The sequence below is a fragment of the Rhipicephalus microplus genome, chromosome X, assembly GCF_043290135.1.
Source record: "Rhipicephalus microplus isolate Deutch F79 chromosome X, USDA_Rmic, whole genome shotgun sequence".
In the NCBI taxonomy this organism is placed as follows: Eukaryota; Metazoa; Arthropoda; class Arachnida; order Ixodida; family Ixodidae; genus Rhipicephalus; species Rhipicephalus microplus.
Window position 1 is genome coordinate 19,504,755 of NC_134710.1, and position 19,284 is coordinate 19,524,038.

The window sequence follows — 19,284 nt, forward strand, 5'->3', positions numbered from 1 at the left end:
TGTGGATACATGGGTGTGAGCCTAGTGGTAAGGACACCGTCTTTCATAGCATGGAGGTACGAGTTCAAATCCCAGCATTGAAAATTTTTTTAAAATTTGTTTTATTTAATTATGCTGAAGACATTATTGGTCTGACCAGCCGCTCGAGGCACTAACAGCAGTGCAGTAGCTCGGCTGCAGGGCTCTACGGGAGTGCCCACTCTTTACGTAAGTATGTTTCTCTATGCCTCTCCTAGGTTCCACCAATTAGCTGGGTCCTGTGCTTGCTGCTGCCTCGTTATACCTGCAAACTTATTAATCTCGTTTGGCCACTTGACTTCCCGTCTCTCCTCCTTGCAGTAGCCTTCTCTTAGAATCCAATCAGTTATCCCGAATGAGCTGGCAAGGAATTCATAAGTGCGGAACAAAGAACGAAGACGTAGAAGAGACATGGACATAATTCTTGTCTCATTATTCTGTGCCTATGAATTTCTTCCCAGCTAACAATCAACTTGCTTAAACCAGACATTATTAGGCTACCATATATGACCAGTTGTTACCCAACCTATGGGCTATGTTCTCCACCCATGTTCATTTCTTCTTCTTGACTTCAACTGCAAGGTCCTTAACACTTCTTTGTTCCCTGACCAACTCTACTCTTCTCCTGTCTCTTAAAGTTACACCAATAATTTTCCCTTCCATTTCCCACTATGTTGTCCTCAATTTAAGCTGAACCCTATTTGTAAGCCTAGGTTTCTTGTCCAAGGCAAATAACCGTAATATGCAGCCGTTATGAAGGATAGTAATAAACCACCACTTTTGATTTGAGAATGCTTGCCAAACGTGCTAGACCCCATCTTTATTCTTCTATTACACTCTCATGGTTAGGTTCCATTGTTACTACCTGTCTCATGTCGACGTGTTCCTTTACCATCTACATTGTCTCCCTACCTATTGCAAAGCTTGGTCCTCTCCCGAGACTGTTCTACATAACTTTAGTTTTATGCATATAATTGTTCAGACCTACACTTCTGCTTTCCTTGTCCAATTCAGTAATAATTAGTTGCAATTCATCCCCTGAACTACTCATCAATGCAATGTCATCAACAAATTGCAGGTTGCTAAGGTACTTCCATTAACTTTTACACCTAACTCTTTCCAATCTAGGGCCCTGAAACCTTCTGTAAACATGCAGTGAAATGCATCCAGGAGGGTTGTGTCTCCTTACCTTACACCCTCTTTAATTGGCATGCTGCCGTTTTCTTTATGAAGGACTATGGTGGCTGTCGATCTGCTGTAGATATCTTCCGGTATATTTATATAGGCTTCATTGATGCTCTGATTTCATCGTGCCTACATGGCTGCTGATATCACGACCAAATCAAATGCCTTCACGTAATCTATTAAGGCTATTTATAGGAGTTGGCTGTATTCTGCGCATTTCTCTATCGCCTGATTGATAGTATCCTTATAGTCTATTGTTGAGTAGCCTGTATGAAGTCTTGCTTGATCCTTTGGTTGATTTAATTCTAATGTTTTCTTAATTCTAACAGCTATTATTTTTGTAAATAGCTAGTAGACAATGGACAGTAAGCTGATTGGCCAGTAATTTTTTTATTCCTTGGCATCTTCCCCTTTTTTTTTGGATTAAGATGATCTTCAAAGATTCTGCTACCGTAATCATCAAGAGACACTTCGTATACAAGGTGACCAGTTTATCTAGCAGTCCACAGTGTTTTACCAATTCTGATGTTACCCAATCCTCACCAGCGACTCTGCCTCATTGCATTCCCTCCAAGGCTGCCCTTACTTTCCCTGTCGTTACTTGTGGGATGTCCACTTCCTCCGAGCTACTAGTAGGCTTTACAGTATTGTCCAGGTTGTCCCAGCTACAGTAGAGATCTCGGTAGAACTCCCCTGCCACCTCAACTATCCAATCCATATTGATAGTGACTTTGCCTTTCGTGTCCTTTAGTGCATATAAATGGTTTTTGCCTATGCCCAGTTTTCTCACCACAGCTTTGAGGCATCGTCCGTTCTTTAGAGTATGTGCAACTCTCTTAATGTTATACCTTCTTGTGTTGGCTACCTTATGTCTACTGGTTAACTTCAAAAGTTCTGCCAATTCAATTAGGTCTGTTGTGTTAGGCTTATTAGAGGAAGGCAAATAAGACAGCCTTGAGATAGTAAGCTCTGTGCAAATCTAATCTAAAGGAAAAAGAAAAGGGGAATAAAAGTGATAAAGTGTTATGATGTAGACAGGAATATGTTGCTTATACAGTTGAACCCCTTTATAAGAGGCACTGATGTAAGAGACAAATGGGTATAAGAGACATCTATGCACCTACATCGAAGTAGGGGTTGATAAGAAAATATATACATGGCACCCTGATTATTAGAGATACCTAATAATATAAAAGTCAAGCATTGCTACCTGGTGCATGCCTCTTATAAAGTGGTTCAGGTGTATATACACTACCAATGTCACGCAGTCATTTCATTAAATGATGAATCTAGTGCAGTACTCTTCGAATAGTTTGTAACAGCTCTTGCAACAGTTGCTGACACTGTCTTATTGCACACTGCAGATGAAATACAACTGACATTTAGTGTTAGCACTCTGATGGCTGAAAGTATTGACACCAACATCTTTTCTAGTGACAGATATTGATGGAAATAGCACAAATATGAAACTAAGTGTAACAGACAATACGCAGCATTTGCAGTATGAGCTGCCGACACAACCAATATAAAGCGCATACAGTGTCAAATGAAGGCAACGTCCAGGTGAATCCAGTAGACCATATTGGCATGACTTTGCTTAAGTGTAGCTGGGAGGTAAAATGTAGTATATTGATAGTAATTTCTGGGGTTTTACATGCCAAAACTGCAATATGATTATGAGGCACATTGTAATGGGGGACTCCAGATTAATTTCAAGCACCTGGGATTTTTCAACGTGCATTTTTCAACTAAGTAAATGGGCATTCTTGGATCATGCCCCCATCAAAATGCAGTCGCTGCCGAGAATCAAACCTGCATTTTTTTGCTTAGCAGAACAACATCTTACATGCTAAGCTACCATAATTAAAAAAAAAAGTGAAAAGTTGTGCCACACTATTATACCAGTGGCCTAGGTGAAGCCAGTAAGTTGCTATGCAATTTCTCATGAGCAATGTCCACAAAGAGTTCATGTAACATGGCGAGCACGGTATTTTTGCATGAATGAAAGTGCTAGGTACAGCAGTTATTGCTTACTTCAGGATCAGTTAGCTCACTGCCGGCTAAGCCACAGTTTTCAGGCACCCATTGTCAGTCTTTTACACACATTGTTGCTTTACAATAAAAGGTGCTGGCAAAATCAGTTAGGTTTGATTGTTGATAACTGCATCCATTCTTTTTCTCATAGTAGACATAAGATTAATGAATGCTGGTAAATTTTGCTGACAAGGTTCAACAGTTAGGCAAATCATTCAAGGTTTCCCAGCAAAGGCATATTACCTTTTTACAGCTGATCTTACTGTAGAATTAAGTCATCATCGTCAGCCTTACTGTGCTCACTGCAGGGTAAAGGCCTCTTCCATGATCTGCCAATCAACCCGGTCCTGTGCTTTCAGCTTTCACGTAATACCTGCAAACTTTGCATTCTCATCGGCCCACCTAACTTTCTGCCTCCCCTCGCCTGTTTGCCTTCTCTGGGAGTTCACTCCGTTAACCTTAATAACCAGCGGTTATCCTGTTTACGTGCTATATGCCCGGCCGGTGTCCATTTCTTCTTTTTGATTTCAACTGTGATATCCTTAACCCTGGTTTGTTCCCTGACCTACTTTGCTCTCTTCTTGTCTCTTAAGGTTACTATCCGCAACAAAAGCCTTAGGTCAATTGTGTCACGGCTATAAACATCTCACACTAAGCAATGGCCAGAGGCGATACTGCACCATAAAATGCTTTTGTCATAATTTAGGTGCGACACTGAATCTATGATGCAAGTACAAATGCACACTTCGAAAAAAAAAAGGTTAAAATAACTCTCTATATTTTCTGTCATTGTTTATACAAGGCAAATGAACAGTCAAGACAAGGTTATCATAATGCCACATTAACATAACTGCACAAGCTTTGCTAAGAAAAACATGCACAATTTGTCTAATCTTTAACTTGGCTTCACTGACAAGATAAGCCATAATGTGTTTTAAGTGGACTGCAGCTTTGCACACAGTAATCAACATTCCCTCTATCACAGCAGTGGCCCACTGAATATCAGTACTGTCATAATAGCCATATAGTTCAGAAGAAGTGAATATAGCCTCTACATAGCTATTACACTCAAGGTATACATCTCTCCGCCTCCTGTTTCACAAGCAGAACTAATTGCTCACTCACTATATTATCATGCAAGCAGCAAACAAGTAAACTTCGGTTCATTAACCACAGCGTTTTTTTTTTTTTTTTCAAGTGCCACGATTATGCCGGACCGTAAAGCAAGGCGTGAAAATTGCCTTTTAAGGTATTCGTTACGACATCCCACAGCATTAGGATGGGAAAAAATGCACTACGTATGGTGCACAAGAGTTCAAACAACAACAGCTACTTCAGCCCCTATCAACTTCTTTGTCCGAAGTGCAAACATGAGGGAAAGCAATGCCTGAGCCAGCACAACACAGTTTCCTAACGATAAGCAATCATCATCATTTTAGTACGGCGCAATTCGTGCGAAGGTCCACTGAGAACGTGAGAAAATTAACTGCACAAGCACAGTGTTTGGTCACAATTATGGCACCTAAGCGTCCGCGCCGGAAAGCAGAATAGACTGCCGACATGAAAACAAAATGTCAGCGAAAACATGGGACGATTGAGAGCTAGTATTCGTTCCGTCAACTTAGCGACGTTTAGTTTTCTGGGCGGCAGCGAGCAAGCCTCTGAAGTAATGAAGTGAACCGCATTTTCACTCACCACGCAAAAGGCTGTGGGTCATCAAACCGCATTAACAACAATCGGGAAACGCCGAAGCAGTCACGTGAACCTGAATCGGTAAACTCACATGAACGAACTACCGAACAATCTCTTCGCTAAACAATCTCTTCGCTAAGATTGCTCTTCAAATAAACAAATAACAAGGGATGTCTGCCTTTACCAACAGCAGTGAAAATGCTGATCGCTTGCAAATAACGATTGTAAAATCGCGTTCAACACTTTCGACATCAATGACAAGCACTCGGCGCAGGCGTTCATTTTTTCTACAAATTACGGGCCCTATAAAATTTACTACAATCGGTACGCCCACTGAAGGCCGGATCACAAAGCGTGCACTAACGCAGATGTATATTAACAACACGCATTGCATACTCGAGGAGCGTTTCGTGAAGCCGCGATTATGACATTTAGTCAGGACGCGTAACCAAGAGCGAAATTTACTCGGGTTTTCCTCAGAGTAAACAAGGCGCTAGGAGCCGAACCCTTGATGCTCACCTTCTTTAGAAATGGACCGAATTCCGCATTTGACGGGCTACTTTTCAATTCACAGGAAAGCATCGGCAAACGAGGCGCCGACTCCATGGCTGTTCGACGCACCGTCCGCCTCAACAGCGGCGAAAATGGCAATAGATGACCTGAAGTTGGCTAATGACTTTGCCTTTGGATACAAAAGCATTAGACCAGTTTCGGCTAAATTGTTTGCATAAAACTTTACGCCTTTTGATTTCCGCTTATAAAATTGCTTTCAAAACGGTCTCTTGAGGGCCACAGAAACCAAATTGCTTTCTTTACACGTTTCTCGACATTGGAACTGCTGGAACTCTGAGTGCACCTTCCAACACGCACACGAGCCAGCAGTTGTACAACTACTGTGTACTTGATGTGTAAGCTCAAACACCATTGACTGGACTTTCCACATGTGATCTTTGAGCTTGCAAAAACTAAATTAGCAGCTCTTCTTGTTATCCAGCAGCTCTTCTTGTTATCTTAAAATCTCAAAGGCCATGCTCCTTGATCAGTCATGAGTCATGGCCTTTGAGATCTCAGAGGTCATACTGCACGCTGCATGTGGATGATGGAATGATGGTGAGGCCGTTGGGTGAGGCGAGCTCAAGGAGGTCATACTAAAGAGCAGAGAGGCCACAGAACACCTACCAGTTGGGCTCCGTGGCGCCGTCATACTGCCCAGGGCAGAATGTGGATAGGCGCATTGTAGCGTACGTGGCTTTCGCGTTGTTTTTGTGCTAGCAGTGTTGCGTGTGATGCCTCTTATTGAACAAAATTGTTATGATTACGTCTGGGATCACTTTTTGAGACGACGATGGTGGGCTCTTGGGTAGCACTTGGCAGCGCGAACCGTGTGAAGCGGACACCAGGCACAGCTTTCGATGTGTTAGTAACAACGCCAACTGCATTCGCGAGTACATAGCTTTCCTTTTTGCGTCCGGGTTGCACAGAAACGCGTAATTTGCATATTTTTTGTACGTTTCAGGATTCCAAAGATGTCATATTGCGCGGCACATGAGAGTGTGCTCCGAGGCGAGAATTAAGGTTAAGCGGCAAAAAAGAATGACGACTTAATTATGCTCAGTACACATGTTGAAGCAGGCTGCTTCGATGATGCAGGGTAAATAACAAGACGACGGGCTTGTAACATTACTACCGTGTTTGCGTCGTTTCCATGCGCACTTACAAAAGCCAGTGCGTGAGTGGGTCCAATACAAGTGAGCGCTTCGCTTTTGAAAGGTAGTTAATGTCACACCGGCTCTGCATTTCTGGGATTTTGAGTTTCCTATATTTGAATGAGCACTACTCTCCCAATACCCAAATAAATTTCTGATGTTGCGACATGCCTCTCTTTACGTAAGAGAAAAATAAAACGATCCTCCTTTGAAAAGTCAGGGAAATAAACACTTTCGCCTAAAGCGCATCTCATTGATAAAGCTGTCAAAATCTTGACACCCCTAAACTTCACCCACAAAGGAGTATAAGTGGTGCAGACAAAAAAAAGAAAAAGCAAAAACTGAATTAATCGTTAACGAGGTACAATTAACAGCTGAAAAAGAAGGGTAGCAGTACCAGTGGGTCCTTTTATAATATATATATATATATATATATATATATATATATATATATATATATATATATATATATATATATATATATATATATATATATATATATATATATATATATATGTGTGTGTGTGTGTGTGTGTGTGTGTGTGTGTGTGTGTGTGTGTGTGTGTGTGTGACGCCATGATGAATGGGAGACGTGGCCTGGCTCATACGCCATGTTTATTCTATTCTCACTTGTTCCTTGTCTCCCTCTACCAACCATCGCTTCATACGTCACACGATTCCACCTCCTCCCGAAAGATGGCACTGGTTACAAACTATAACAAATTGAAGAAGTGAACGAACAAAACAATGGCCAAATTCACAGTTTCACGTCCAGACGGAGTTCCACAATCTCACTAAATCTTCAAGGCTGATTGAGCAGTCCTATGAATTTTATGACAACTCTGGTGGGCGAGGTTGACTGTTGCGTTCTGGCCAACTGAAGCACGCCTTGAACGTAGAAATTACTGATGACACAGCGATTCTCGTCATGAATGAACAAGGGTCGAAGTGCTTGTAGCATTTGGGAGTCGGATGTCGTAGGCACGAAGTTCTCCGTCGTAGACGCTGCTTTCTGTGTCGTGGCTGAGACAGAACGAGTACTTGCAGCCTGCATGTGCGAGAACCGAAGCTGATGGTATGATGCCTTTCTTCCTTCATTGTACACGTGGTAGCTGCACGTCTCTTTCGTAGCTTTCTGTGGTCTTCTCTCAGTTTGTTGAATCGTAGACACGGCGTTGAGAACTGGTGCAGAAAACTTTGTCGACGTTGCTTTCTGCGAAGATGGCTTAGGCATCGACTTCGTCTTAGCTTCTTTAAGTGATGTTGTCTCTGATGATCTTTCAGCCACAAGTGTACTCGTGAGGAGGTTTCACTTGATCGTTGTTCTTGTTCGAGTAGCCGTTGCAGTTCTTGGAGTTCGTGGAGTTGCCTTTGTTGAAATTGCTCGTCTTCTTGTGAAAGTTCGTCAGATGGGCCTTTTTCAGGAACATGAGTCTGCTTTTCTTTAGATGGTGATGTGATCAGTAGATTGTCGGTAGTCGACACTGTACTGCTGGGCTTGTCCTGCGAAGAAAGCAGCGTGACAGGCTGATGAGAACGCTCCCAGGATGTTTGTGAGTCATCCTTGATTGTAAATGCTTCTGTCAGTTGACAATGCGCCGGCGTTGGTGGATTCGAAATTCCTGCAGTGCTTTGACTCACATGTGTGTTGTCACTTGACGATGAGAGCACAACAGACATGGCTTCAGGTGGTTCTGATGGCGTATGTTTTTCTTTTTGCAGCGTAGTTAGGCTGACAGTGTCTGTCGAACGACCCTGGTCGGGAACGTCAGGGTGGGGGCTGGTATTGCGAGGATTCACCAGCTCGTCACACGTAAATTCCGTCACATGCTCGAAACTGTTTGGGCCTTGTGTGTGACACGATGCATCAATGCATTTGGGTGGTTCTGTAAAATCTGAAGTGTTGTGGTGCAGTGAACACGTTGAAAATGCCGATTTCATTGCACTTGGGAAAGGCGGGTTAAGGTTCAGTTTTTTTGAGAAATTTTCTAGATTTCTTTTGGTATACGGACGCTTTACCTTGTCTGTTGCGACGTGCACGTTACCAGTCGGTGTTCGAATTCGTGACATTTTTTCGGAAGAGTCATATGATGGTACAATGGTGGTATATTTTCTCTGAGATCTCGTTTGGAAAATAGGCTTACTGCGGGAAGACTTCGCGTAACTGTGATGGGTCAGTTGAAAAGCCTTCCGCTGATGAGGTATGAACAGGTCTTCATCGTATTCTTTGAAACGGGTAATCATCTCTTCCCTGATCTTTTGCCATGATTCGTCGTTTTCGAATATGTGTGTCAGGTAAAACTTGAATGCCTCACCGGAGATGTAGTCGGTGAAGTTGATGATCATCTCCCGTTCCGACCAGGATGCAGCGGTGGCGTGTACCTCGAATAGGTTGAACCAGTCCTGTACGGGTCCGTCGTCCGCTGATCCGGTGTACTTGGGGATGTCGAGCTCAGTCGATGGTTCTGTCATGGTGCCGGTAACTGAATGCGCCTGAGATCACCTCTTAATTCTGTGGTCGATATTCAGTTGAGGCGTACTGCAGGTGGCTTCGTGAATGATGTGAGGTTGACGAGTGGCGGCCAGGTCTTCATCCTGTCGACTCGTGTGACGCTACGATGAATGGGAGACGTGGCCTGGCTCATACGCCATGTTTATTCTATTCTCACTTGTTCCTTGGCTCCCTCTACCAACCATCGCTTCATACGTCACATATATATATATATATATATATATATATATATATATATATATATATATATATATATATATATATATATATATATATATATATATATATATATATATATATATATATATATATTGAGGCTTCTCGGAATTTTATTGACCAGATAATAGAGCAGAGCATATCATCTGATGAAGGAACTGAAGTTTTCTAGGCATCGTTTTCTCCGGATATACAAGAGCTTCTCACACGGGTACGTGAAAAGGTGAATACCCCCGCCCCCCCTCCCATAATAAAAAGAGTTTGCACACTAGCTGCACTGTTACTCGCCAGGGGCTTATGGTTGTGTGCGAGTGAAACTTATCGCTGCACCTCCTCACTGGTTACTTCTGCTGTGAGGCAACCGTAATCACATATTTGCGAATTGATATCTCCGAGTATACCTTTTTTTTTTTTTCACAGCGAAAGCTATTATGAGATCAGAACATGGGTCACGCGCAGCGCCGTAGTTATCCGCCGCCGCCTTTAACCAGTATCGAACGAAAAAAAAAACTCGGCAAATAAAAAAAACACAAATGACACAATAGGATTCCAACCCACGGGTCCACTGCATCCCAGTCTAGTATTCTACCACTGATCCATGCCAGTGCATGGAACTCGTTTCTAAACTGGCCTTAGGCGGGCTTGATGCCGGGAAAGTAATCGCGTTAATACGAGTAAAAAAGCGTCTTATAACATCAAAGGAACGGAACAGCCAGGCGTCGCACAAGGCGAATTGCGTAACGACTGGGTCGCCCAATGCTCCAACCCAGTAAGAAACTTGTTCTTGATCACGTATTAACTGTGGTACATACTCACTTCATGGAATGGAATGAAAAAAAAACTTTATATCAGTCCTGCAGGACGCGCTTAGCGCGTAGCGGGCGTCTCCCACGTAGGGACCGACAAAGAGTACCTGGTGGCCGCTTCGTGGGCCTGCTGGACGGCCCATTGCTGGTCGGCAAGAAGTGAGCTCCTGGGGGGCCTCTCCCACTTGCTTGAGGTAGAGTCGGGAGGAGTTGTTCTACACGCCCAGAGCATGTGTGCGAGTGTTGCTGTGTGTCCACATGATGGGCATGCGTCGCTGGGGTATGCATCAGGATAATAAACGTGAAGCGTGGCAAGGTTTCGGTACGTGTGTGTCTGTAATAGGCGTAGGGTTAATGCTTGCGGTCTGTTAAGTTTCGGATGTGGGAAAATGCGGCGTTCCAGGTAAAAGTGCTTTGTTATGTCATTGTACATAACGGGTGCATTCCGGGTCTCTAACTCAGCAAGATGGGGTTGCCCTGTGGCGGTGCGGTCGGTAAGTGCGCGCGCTGCATCATGGGCGATCTCGTTGAGGTTGGATAGGGCACCCGGCAACTGGCCGAGATGGGCGGGGAACCAGATGACAGTGCGGTGCTTCAGGGTACTCGGGTCCGCTTTTCGCAGGATACGTAACGCCTGGTCGGAGATGACTCCGCGTTCGAAGGCTTTAATGGCTGGTCTGGAATCGCTGCAGATGAATTCCCGTTTGCTGTCGAGCATATAGCTACTTGCTCCGCTACTTCTTGGTTTTGGGTGAGGATTGTGGCAGAGTTAAGAGTCTGCCGCGGATGATACCACGACCACGGCGAATGCTCGGTTGCTGTGATAGGCAGCGGCATCCACAAACGAGACATTGTCCACTTCCATGTCTATGCGCTTCAGAATGGCGGTCGCCCGCGCAAGGCGCCTGCCTTTGTTGTATTCGGGGTGTACATTTCGTGGAATGGGAGCGATAGTAATAAGGTCGCGGATTTCACGGGGAATTCGAGTCAACTCTGGGGGGTCTCTGGCCCTCGAGGAGAAGCCGAGCTCGCGCAGAATATGGCGGCCCGCTTCATCATCATCCGCCACAGCATAAAAAAATGCACAAAATTTCAAGTGTGTAGCGGATACCACACTTCTCCAAAGAATGACAAAGGGGAATACTGGCCTACTACACGAAATTCATTATTATTTATAGCGCTGTGGGTACCCAGCAGTGTACTTGTAGCAACCCAATGAGTGTTTAAAAAAGGCTCTGAAAGGCTGCTCTTCAAGCTTTAGCGGTGACTGTGCTGCGCGTTTCGCACAGGCCTAGCGTTTTTTTAACACGCTTAAAACGATAAGTGTAAAAAAAATATCAAGCAGATGTGCATTAAAGTCCCTCCCACGTTCTCTCGCCTCCGAAGAATAATCAACAGGTGCTTTAGTAGCTATAACGAAACGCACGGTCTCAAGCGCCTGCAGAGCATTACGGCGCTACAAGGCAGTCGCCGCCTCCTTCTGTCGTGTGCAATATGGCATGCTGCGGCATCATTTCGATACATGGGCGGGTTTGCTAGACCGACATGGTTCCGAGGACGGGGCATCACTGGCGAGAGCTCTTGTCAGCGACAGGAGATGGCGTAGGCCTAATGCAGTCAGCCAGAACTACGCTCTCGTAGTCGTAGGGGACCGGTGGCAGGAGGTGGCGTAGGACCAACCCAGTCGGCCAGAGCTACGCCGTCGTCGGAGATCGCGAGGGCACAACCGGTCGGCACAGAATCCAGCGAGCGAGTCTAATGAGAGAGAGGCAGTAACGGAACTACGCTTAATCTTTTTCCTTTTCCCTTATCAAAAGTCACTTATATATATAATTTTAGTATAACCTCCTTAGGCGAGCTGCGCTCGTGTGACGTCATCTGTCATATGCTACACTCTATCTAGACATCAAGCCCGGCATAATTCCAAATTTGGATTACGGTGATCAGAACCATCTGCGGAAAGCACATATTGCTCATAATTCTAATTGACTTACGAAAGTTAACGATTCGTGGATATGTTTTAACACATTTCACATTTGTCATGCATGCCCGCTGATGCATGACAAATCCGTGTTTCAAATTCATGTTCATCAAAAAGCCGTGTTTTTCAAGAAAATCTAATTTTTTTTTTTAGAAAAAAGTTGCACATGGGAACAGGGAAGCGTTTCTTTTGGTTTAGTTGTTAGAGATGGGCGCTGCAAAGTGGCGTTGCCGAGTTGTGTTAAAGACCAATTGGGCAAACACAAAAGTGAGCGTTCTTTTATAGCTGCTACGCGTATACGTGGACCCGTGTAGATGACGTTGGCGCGCCTATTTGCTGCGGGGAATGGCCCTACTTAAAAAATGGAGCGTTTGGAGACATCACGAAACTATAATCGCCATCTACGTCGTGTGCTTTCCCTGCGTGATCACCGCGGACCCGGCACTCAGTCCCGGTCACGAACAGCGAGAGCTCTATCGCCGTGATACAACATTCTTGTCAGGACAGTGGCAAGAGCCGGGTTATCAAAAACAAAGAAGAAGAAGAAGAAGAAGAAGAAGAAGAAGAAGAAGAAGAAGAAGAAGAAGAAGAAGAAGAAGAAGAAGAAGAAGAAGAAGAAGAAGAAGAAGAAGAAGAAGAAGAAGAAGAAGAAGAAGAAGAAGAAGAAAACGTGAGCAAGCCAAAAGAAGAGTATAATTGTATGGAAAAAATATCCCCCAAGCACTCCATTTTTTTTTTCTCAGTGTATCCAACTATAACAATATCAGATGTACAGTCAAGAACACGTATAATGAACCCACAAAAAACACACACACAAAAAGGAATTAGTTAAATAAGTACTCGAAACCGCGTATGTAGAACGCGCTAAAAATAGGAATTGTGACATGATAAGTGACATAATTCAACAATTTTTTTTACAATTCGTCGTGTTTTAGATGCGAATGTCTGTGCTCAAGTTGACTTCATGGCACTGCTTTACAATAATGCAAGGAAGGTTAGGTTACTTACACGGGAATTTTCCGCAGGTTAGAGAAGGGGAGGTTTTCACGAGGCCATGATGGTGAAGAAAGGTCCAGCTGAATTCGGAAACACGTAGCTCTTTATTTTGGAGAAGTTGTGTCCAGAACACGAAAGGCGAAAGAACAAAAATAAGCAATTCATGCTGTGCACTGATAGCGGCGAACACAGCATCGGCCGTCAATCATCTAGGTTATTGACGGCCCATGCTTCCACCAATGGTCAGCTCCTCAGACAGCTCCAACTGCCCACTGCTTCGTCCTTGCAAACAGCCCACTGCCCCCCATCACCGATCCATCACTTCAGCGAACATAAAGCAAATACTGTTGAGAAGTAGTCAATATGAAATGCAAGATGGTCGTGTACTTGTATCCAGATCGTGTACTTATCCACAATTCTCTCTCTCTCTCTCTCTCTCTCTCTCTCTCTCTCTATATATATATATATATATATATATAGAGAGAGAGAGAGATATATATATATATATATATATATATATATATATATATATATATATATATATATATATATATTATCATGACCAAGAAAGACACTGGGGCTCCGGCGCGCGGATAACAAGAGCAAGGAAGAGAAGAACGAAGTCACAATAAGAACAGCTGGCCCAGGATCGGGTGTTGTCTCTTGTTCTCTGTCTCCACAATGGCACAGTCGACGAAGAAGAAGTCGTACGTCCCGGCTTCGTCATCCAGGACAGCCGTGACATGCGCCGCTTGAGGACGGCGTCAAGGCCTCCTCGGACGCTGCAGTACACGTTCGGTACCATTTCACAAGGGACGTCGTCCACGCGTCCTTGGCTATGGATTATGCCGTCAGCGGAAGCCGACAAGTGAACCCTCTGCGGGAAGCCACCGGTACGTGTCTTCATGGTTCGTCGGCAGTGCGGGCTTCTCGTCAAGGAATGCCGTTCACGCTTCTTTGGCGATGGAGTCAACAACCCGGCCGCCGCTTCATCTGCCCATCGGACCATCAGTGGACGGTGTCCATGCCTCCTCTGTGGTACCAGGGCATCACTCAGTGGACACTATGCTACAACTTCGCGGCCGTAATACGCACGGGCTCCTGTCCTTTGGGAATGCTGTTCAAGCTTCCCACGGCCTGAATTCCCTGTCCGGTACTCTTCCAACATATGAGCTGCCAAGAAACGCTGTTCATGCTTCCTTGGACGTGCGTGTCACCACCTTGAGTACTACAAGAACCACATACTTCACGGACGCGAACCAAAGCAGTTCTGAAGCCTCGCGCGACAGTGCCGTGGAACTGCGGCGTACCATCGCACTGCTCCGCACGCGTGCAGTCATGGCCGAGTGTCATGACCAAGAAAGACACTGCACACACACACACACACACACACACACACACACACACACACACACACACACACACACACACACACACACACACACACACATATATATATATATATATATATATATATATATATATATATATATATATATATATATATATATATATATATATATATATATATATATATATATATATATATATATATATCGTTTTTCCGTGTTTTGACACCATAATAATGAGATCTAACAGACAGTAATGCCAAGGAATGTACAGGGGAAGTTATTAGAACCAATGGAATGTAAATAAGAAAGAAAAGTGGGTGAAAAAATAACCAGCCGTGAGTGCTCACGGCTGGTTATGGAATGAGTTTTGGTGTTTGGCAGCTATGGCTGCCAAACACTGTGGTGATAGCGCCCAGGCGCGTCAAGTGTCCGCGTTATCTGGCGCTGTCGCCCGCAATTGTAAAGTGTCGTTTGTACGTGACGTCATTGGTCACATGAGTGTCTGCTATATATGTATGCTGGTTGCATGGAATAAAAGATGGACGTTATCTCGCGCGCATCGGAAGCGGCTCAGTCCCTTTCTCAGCTCCTGCGGCCGGCCCGGACGCGCATGGCCTTTCGCTAGGGCGCAACACGACATGGTGTCAGAAGTGGGATTCTTCTGATATTCGAGGGGCGTTGCACCAGTCTTCGTCAAGCGGCGCCATGTCAGAAGACAAAGAAGTCAAGCCAGTTCACGGCATGTTCGCGGTTCCAGCTCCGCCAGCGTTTGACTTCGACCGAACGTCCGAATGGCCTTCCTGGATCCAACTATACGACGACTACCGCTTTGCCTCTGGCTTAAATGAGCGAAGTGAAGAAGCGAAAGTCCGGACTCTACTCTACACAATGGGCAGGCAAGCGAGAGAGATCTTTTCGACCTTCACACTATCTGAACAACAGCAGAAGCAGTATGACGTCGTCAGAAAAAAATTCGACGATCACTTCGTGGCTGCACGGAACCTCGTTTACGAGAGCGCATGTTTTCACCGACGCATACAACAACCAGGCGAGTCAGTCGACCAATTCATCACCGCGTTGCACACACTGGCGGACCGGTGCGACTACAAGGAAAATGAACGCATGATCCGCGACCGGTTTGTAGTCGGCCTCAGTGATGCCAAGCTCTCGGAGTCTCTGCAAATGGATGCAAATCTTACACTCGCCAGCGCTTTGGCAAAAGCTCGCTTGAAGGAGTCCGTCCAACGACAGCAGCAACAGCTGCGAGAAACCAGCGACGAACCTTCGGCAGCGCCAGCCAGAAACCTGGACGCGGTCAACAAACAACGGCAGCCCCGAAAGAATTCTTCAGGACAGCGTTCAGGCACCTCGTCAAGGACCAGTGCACCGGTCACACATGGTCAACGCACCAGACCACAGTCATACCGACCTCTCACATCCAGTTCATGCCCCAACTGTGGTCAAGGAGAGCACCCGAGGACCTCCTGCCCGGCACGAGCTGCGAAATGCAACTACTGCGGTTGTTCCGGACATTTTGCAGTGGTGTGTCGGAAAAAGGCTGCAGGCGAGCGAAAGAAGGTACAGCTTTCTTCTCTCCATATGGAAAAAGGGGCGTATTTCGTAGGCGCGGTAAATGGGGAGCACTCCAATTCTCGGTATGCTCAAGTTATCATTAACGGCACTCCGGTGTTCGCTAAACTTGACTCGGGTGCAGAAGTGTCCGTTGTACCCTCAACATTTCCGGGATTGCCTACCAAATTAGACAAGTGAGACATAACCTTAACAGGCCCTGCGAATGAGCCACTGCATGTTCTCGGAAAATTTCTTGCCACTATACAGTGGAGACAACGCATTGTCCGACAAACTGTGTACGTAGTCTTGCCTTTACGCTCGATACTTTTGGGTCTCCCAGCGCTCGAAGCCCTTGAGCTGATCAAGTTCGCTGACTCGGTCAGTAGCGCAACAGCCATCGAAGCTTCCTACCCTCAGCTTTTCGGTAGTCTGGGAGCTATGAAAGGGGAATACAATATCAGACTGAAGCCGAACTCGGTACCCTTTGCTATTCCGGTTGCGCGTCGCATTGCCTTACCCCTGCGGGACCGAGTGAAGCAGGAACTCGAGCGTATGGAGCGAGATGACGTAATCCGCAAAGTAGACGAACCAACAGAATGGTGCGCAGGTATTGTACCAGTACTCAAACCTTCTGGAGACGTTCGTATTTGCGTTGACTTGACGCAACTAAATAAAAGTGTACTTCGCGAGCGCTATGTTATGCCAACGGTTGAAGATAGCCTTGGTCTGTTAAGTGGGGCATCGGTTTTTTCGAAGCTGGACGCTAATTCTGGATTTTATCAGATCAAATTGTCACCGGAAAGCCAATTGTTGACTACCTTCATTACGCCATTTGGGCGATACTGTTTTCAGAGGCTACCGTTTGGAATAACGTCAGCACCTGAGTTTTTTCAAAAGAAAATGTCGCAGATTCCGGAAGGAATCCCAGGCGTGGTAAACATGATGGATGATGTGATCATTTATGGCTGCGACAAAGCTCAACATGATGAGCGTCTGCGTCTTACTTTAGACCGTCTCATGAGTGATGGTGTTACGCTAAACAAAGAAAAGTGTTGTTTTGGAGCAACCGAGATAAAGTTTCTTGGTTGTGTTCTAAGTCGAGATGGAATCAGGCCGGACCCTGAAAAGGTCCGGGCCATCAAAGAACTGCCGACGCCAAATAACGTGTCTGACGTTCGACGGCTGCTCGGTATGACTAATCATTCGGCAAGATTCATACCAGATTTGGCTTCAAAAACGGCGCCGTTACGTCACTTGCTTTTGAATAGTTCTGAATGGACGTGGGGACCAGCCCAAGAGCAAGCGCTGTCATGCGTTAAAGACGTTATCGGTTCGGCGCGCGTCATGGCTAACTATGATGCAAAGTACCCTACGATTCTTTCTGCCGATGCGTCATCATTCTGTTTGGGGGCGGTACTGATGCAAGTTCAACCAAACAACGAAAAACGATCCGTTGCCTTTGCATCGCGATCGTTGACGCCTGCCGAAACCAGATATTCCCAGATTGAAAAAGAGGCACTAGCAATGACGTGGGCGGCAGAACGATTCGAAGGGTACATCAAAGGTCTTGAAATTGTGTGTGAAACCGACCACAAACCTCTTGTAACCTTGCTGGGAAAATCTCCTTTAGATGTTTTACCACCTCGCATTCAGCGTTTTCGCATGAGGCTCATGCGGTTCAGCTATGAAGTTGTGCATGTCCCGGGCAAGAGCTTAGTTACTGCAGATGTGTTGTCGAGGGCCCCGATTTGGGGAAAAGAAACTGATAATGCACTGTCTGTTAGTGACGTCAGCAAGCACGTTTCAGGATGCTTGTCAAACGCGGTCGAGGCCAGCCTCTTTGAGAGAGTGAAAGCAGAACAAGCCGCTGACGAAGTTTGTCAAGCACTCGTAAAATTCAGCCGGAAAGGGTGGCCAAAATTCTCATCTCTTCCGGTGGTCTTGCGTCCATATTGGCAGGAAAGAGCCACGCTTACAGTTGCTGAAGGCGTGCTACTTAAAGGTATGAGGTTGGTCATTCCTCGAAAATTGCGTGCAGAGGTCTTGATACGCTTGCACGAGAGTCACCTGGGCATCGAAAAATGCAGAGTTCGAGCCAAAGAGTCGGTATGGTGGCCGGGGTTGAGTTATCAGCTGAAAGCTTTGGTTACCGATTGCCGCGTATGCGCCGAGCACAGACACCAAAAGCCAGAACCAATGATCCCGACAACCACTCCACAGCGTCCTTGGCAAAAACCAGGAGCTGATCTCTGCCATGTTCAAGGAAAATGGTATTTGGTAGTCGTAGATTATTTTTCTAGGTACCCAGAGATTGCTTTGTTATCATCTACAACGAGAGCCACTGTCATTACGCACCTTAAAAGTTTCTTTGCAAGACATGGCATACCAGAAGTTATGTCTGATAACGGAGCGCAATTTGTGTCGCAGGAATACAAGTTGTGGTTGTTCGCTCGCAACTACGGGTTTCGCGCTGTGACGTCTAGCCCAAGGTACCCCCAGGCAAATGGTGAAGTAGAGAGGATGGTCCAGACAATCAAAGGTCTCATTACAAAAGCGAAGGACCCATATCTTCCTCTCCTAGCGTACAGGGACACTCCGGGGCCACTTGGGAAAAGCCCTGCAGAACTTCTAATGGGCAGGCGGCTACGCACAACGGTGCCTGTCCATCCCACAAGCCTTCTGCCTCAGACGGTGAATCTGAGAGAGTTCAGAAGCCATGATACGACCGCCCGACAGCAGCAGCGTAGGAACTTCAACCTTCGTCATAGGGCTACTTCGTTGCGAGCACTCGAACCGGGCGCGGAAGTCTGGGTGACGGACTGCAAAGCAAAAGCGCGAGTCTTGCGACTTGCTGAGCGGACGAGGTCGTATGTGGTTAGAACTTCCACTGGTGTAGTTCTAGAAAGAAACAGGAAATCCTTGGTGCGCTTTGTTTCACAGCCAAAAGAAGGTGAAGATGAGGGAGATAGCGATGATTTTCCTCAGGCAGATGATAGTCGGGTAGAAACGGAACAGAATTCTAAGCGCATTACAGGCAGCATGGTGCCTGACGATCTATCTAGCCCTTCCTTGCCGGGAACTGACCTTCCTGAATACCGAACGCGATCTGGTCGTCTTGTTCGACGGCCGGACCGCTACGGGTTCAGTAATTGACTGTATTGTTCTTGCGCATTTTTTGTTTCTGCAAAGCGTTCTTTCGCTGGCAGTGCTGCGA

At 45.7% G+C, this 19,284-nt stretch overlaps 2 protein-coding genes across 3 annotated transcripts in view; one reads left to right on the forward strand and one right to left on the reverse strand.

Annotated features, from left to right (window-relative positions):
- The window catches only part of LOC119175693 (tyrosine-protein phosphatase non-receptor type 23), a 99,625-nt gene extending 94,045 nt beyond the window's left edge, over positions 1 to 5,580 (reverse strand). For both annotated transcript variants that reach the window (XM_037426635.2, XM_075881903.1), the window contains exon 1: positions 5,449 to 5,580. In XM_037426635.2, coding sequence (XP_037282532.2) covers positions 5,449 to 5,535 — 87 coding nt within the window. In that variant the 5' untranslated portion in view covers positions 5,536 to 5,580. The remainder of the gene's footprint in view (positions 1 to 5,448) is intronic.
- A 9,315-nt stretch (positions 5,581 to 14,895) lies between these two features.
- On the forward strand, positions 14,896 to 19,084 carry LOC142777465 (uncharacterized). The gene has a single exon (XM_075881904.1). It carries the CDS (start codon positions 15,204 to 15,206, stop codon positions 16,266 to 16,268), a length of 1,065 nt encoding a protein of 354 aa, XP_075738019.1. The 5' UTR covers positions 14,896 to 15,203; the 3' UTR covers positions 16,269 to 19,084.
- The last annotated feature ends 200 nt before the right edge of the window (positions 19,085 to 19,284 follow it).

Bases quoted from the DNA above. Each gene is read 5' to 3' on its own strand.
- LOC142777465 (XM_075881904.1), top strand. From the start codon at position 15,204: ATGTCAGAAGACAAAGAAGTCAAGCCAGTTCACGGCATGTTCGCGGTT.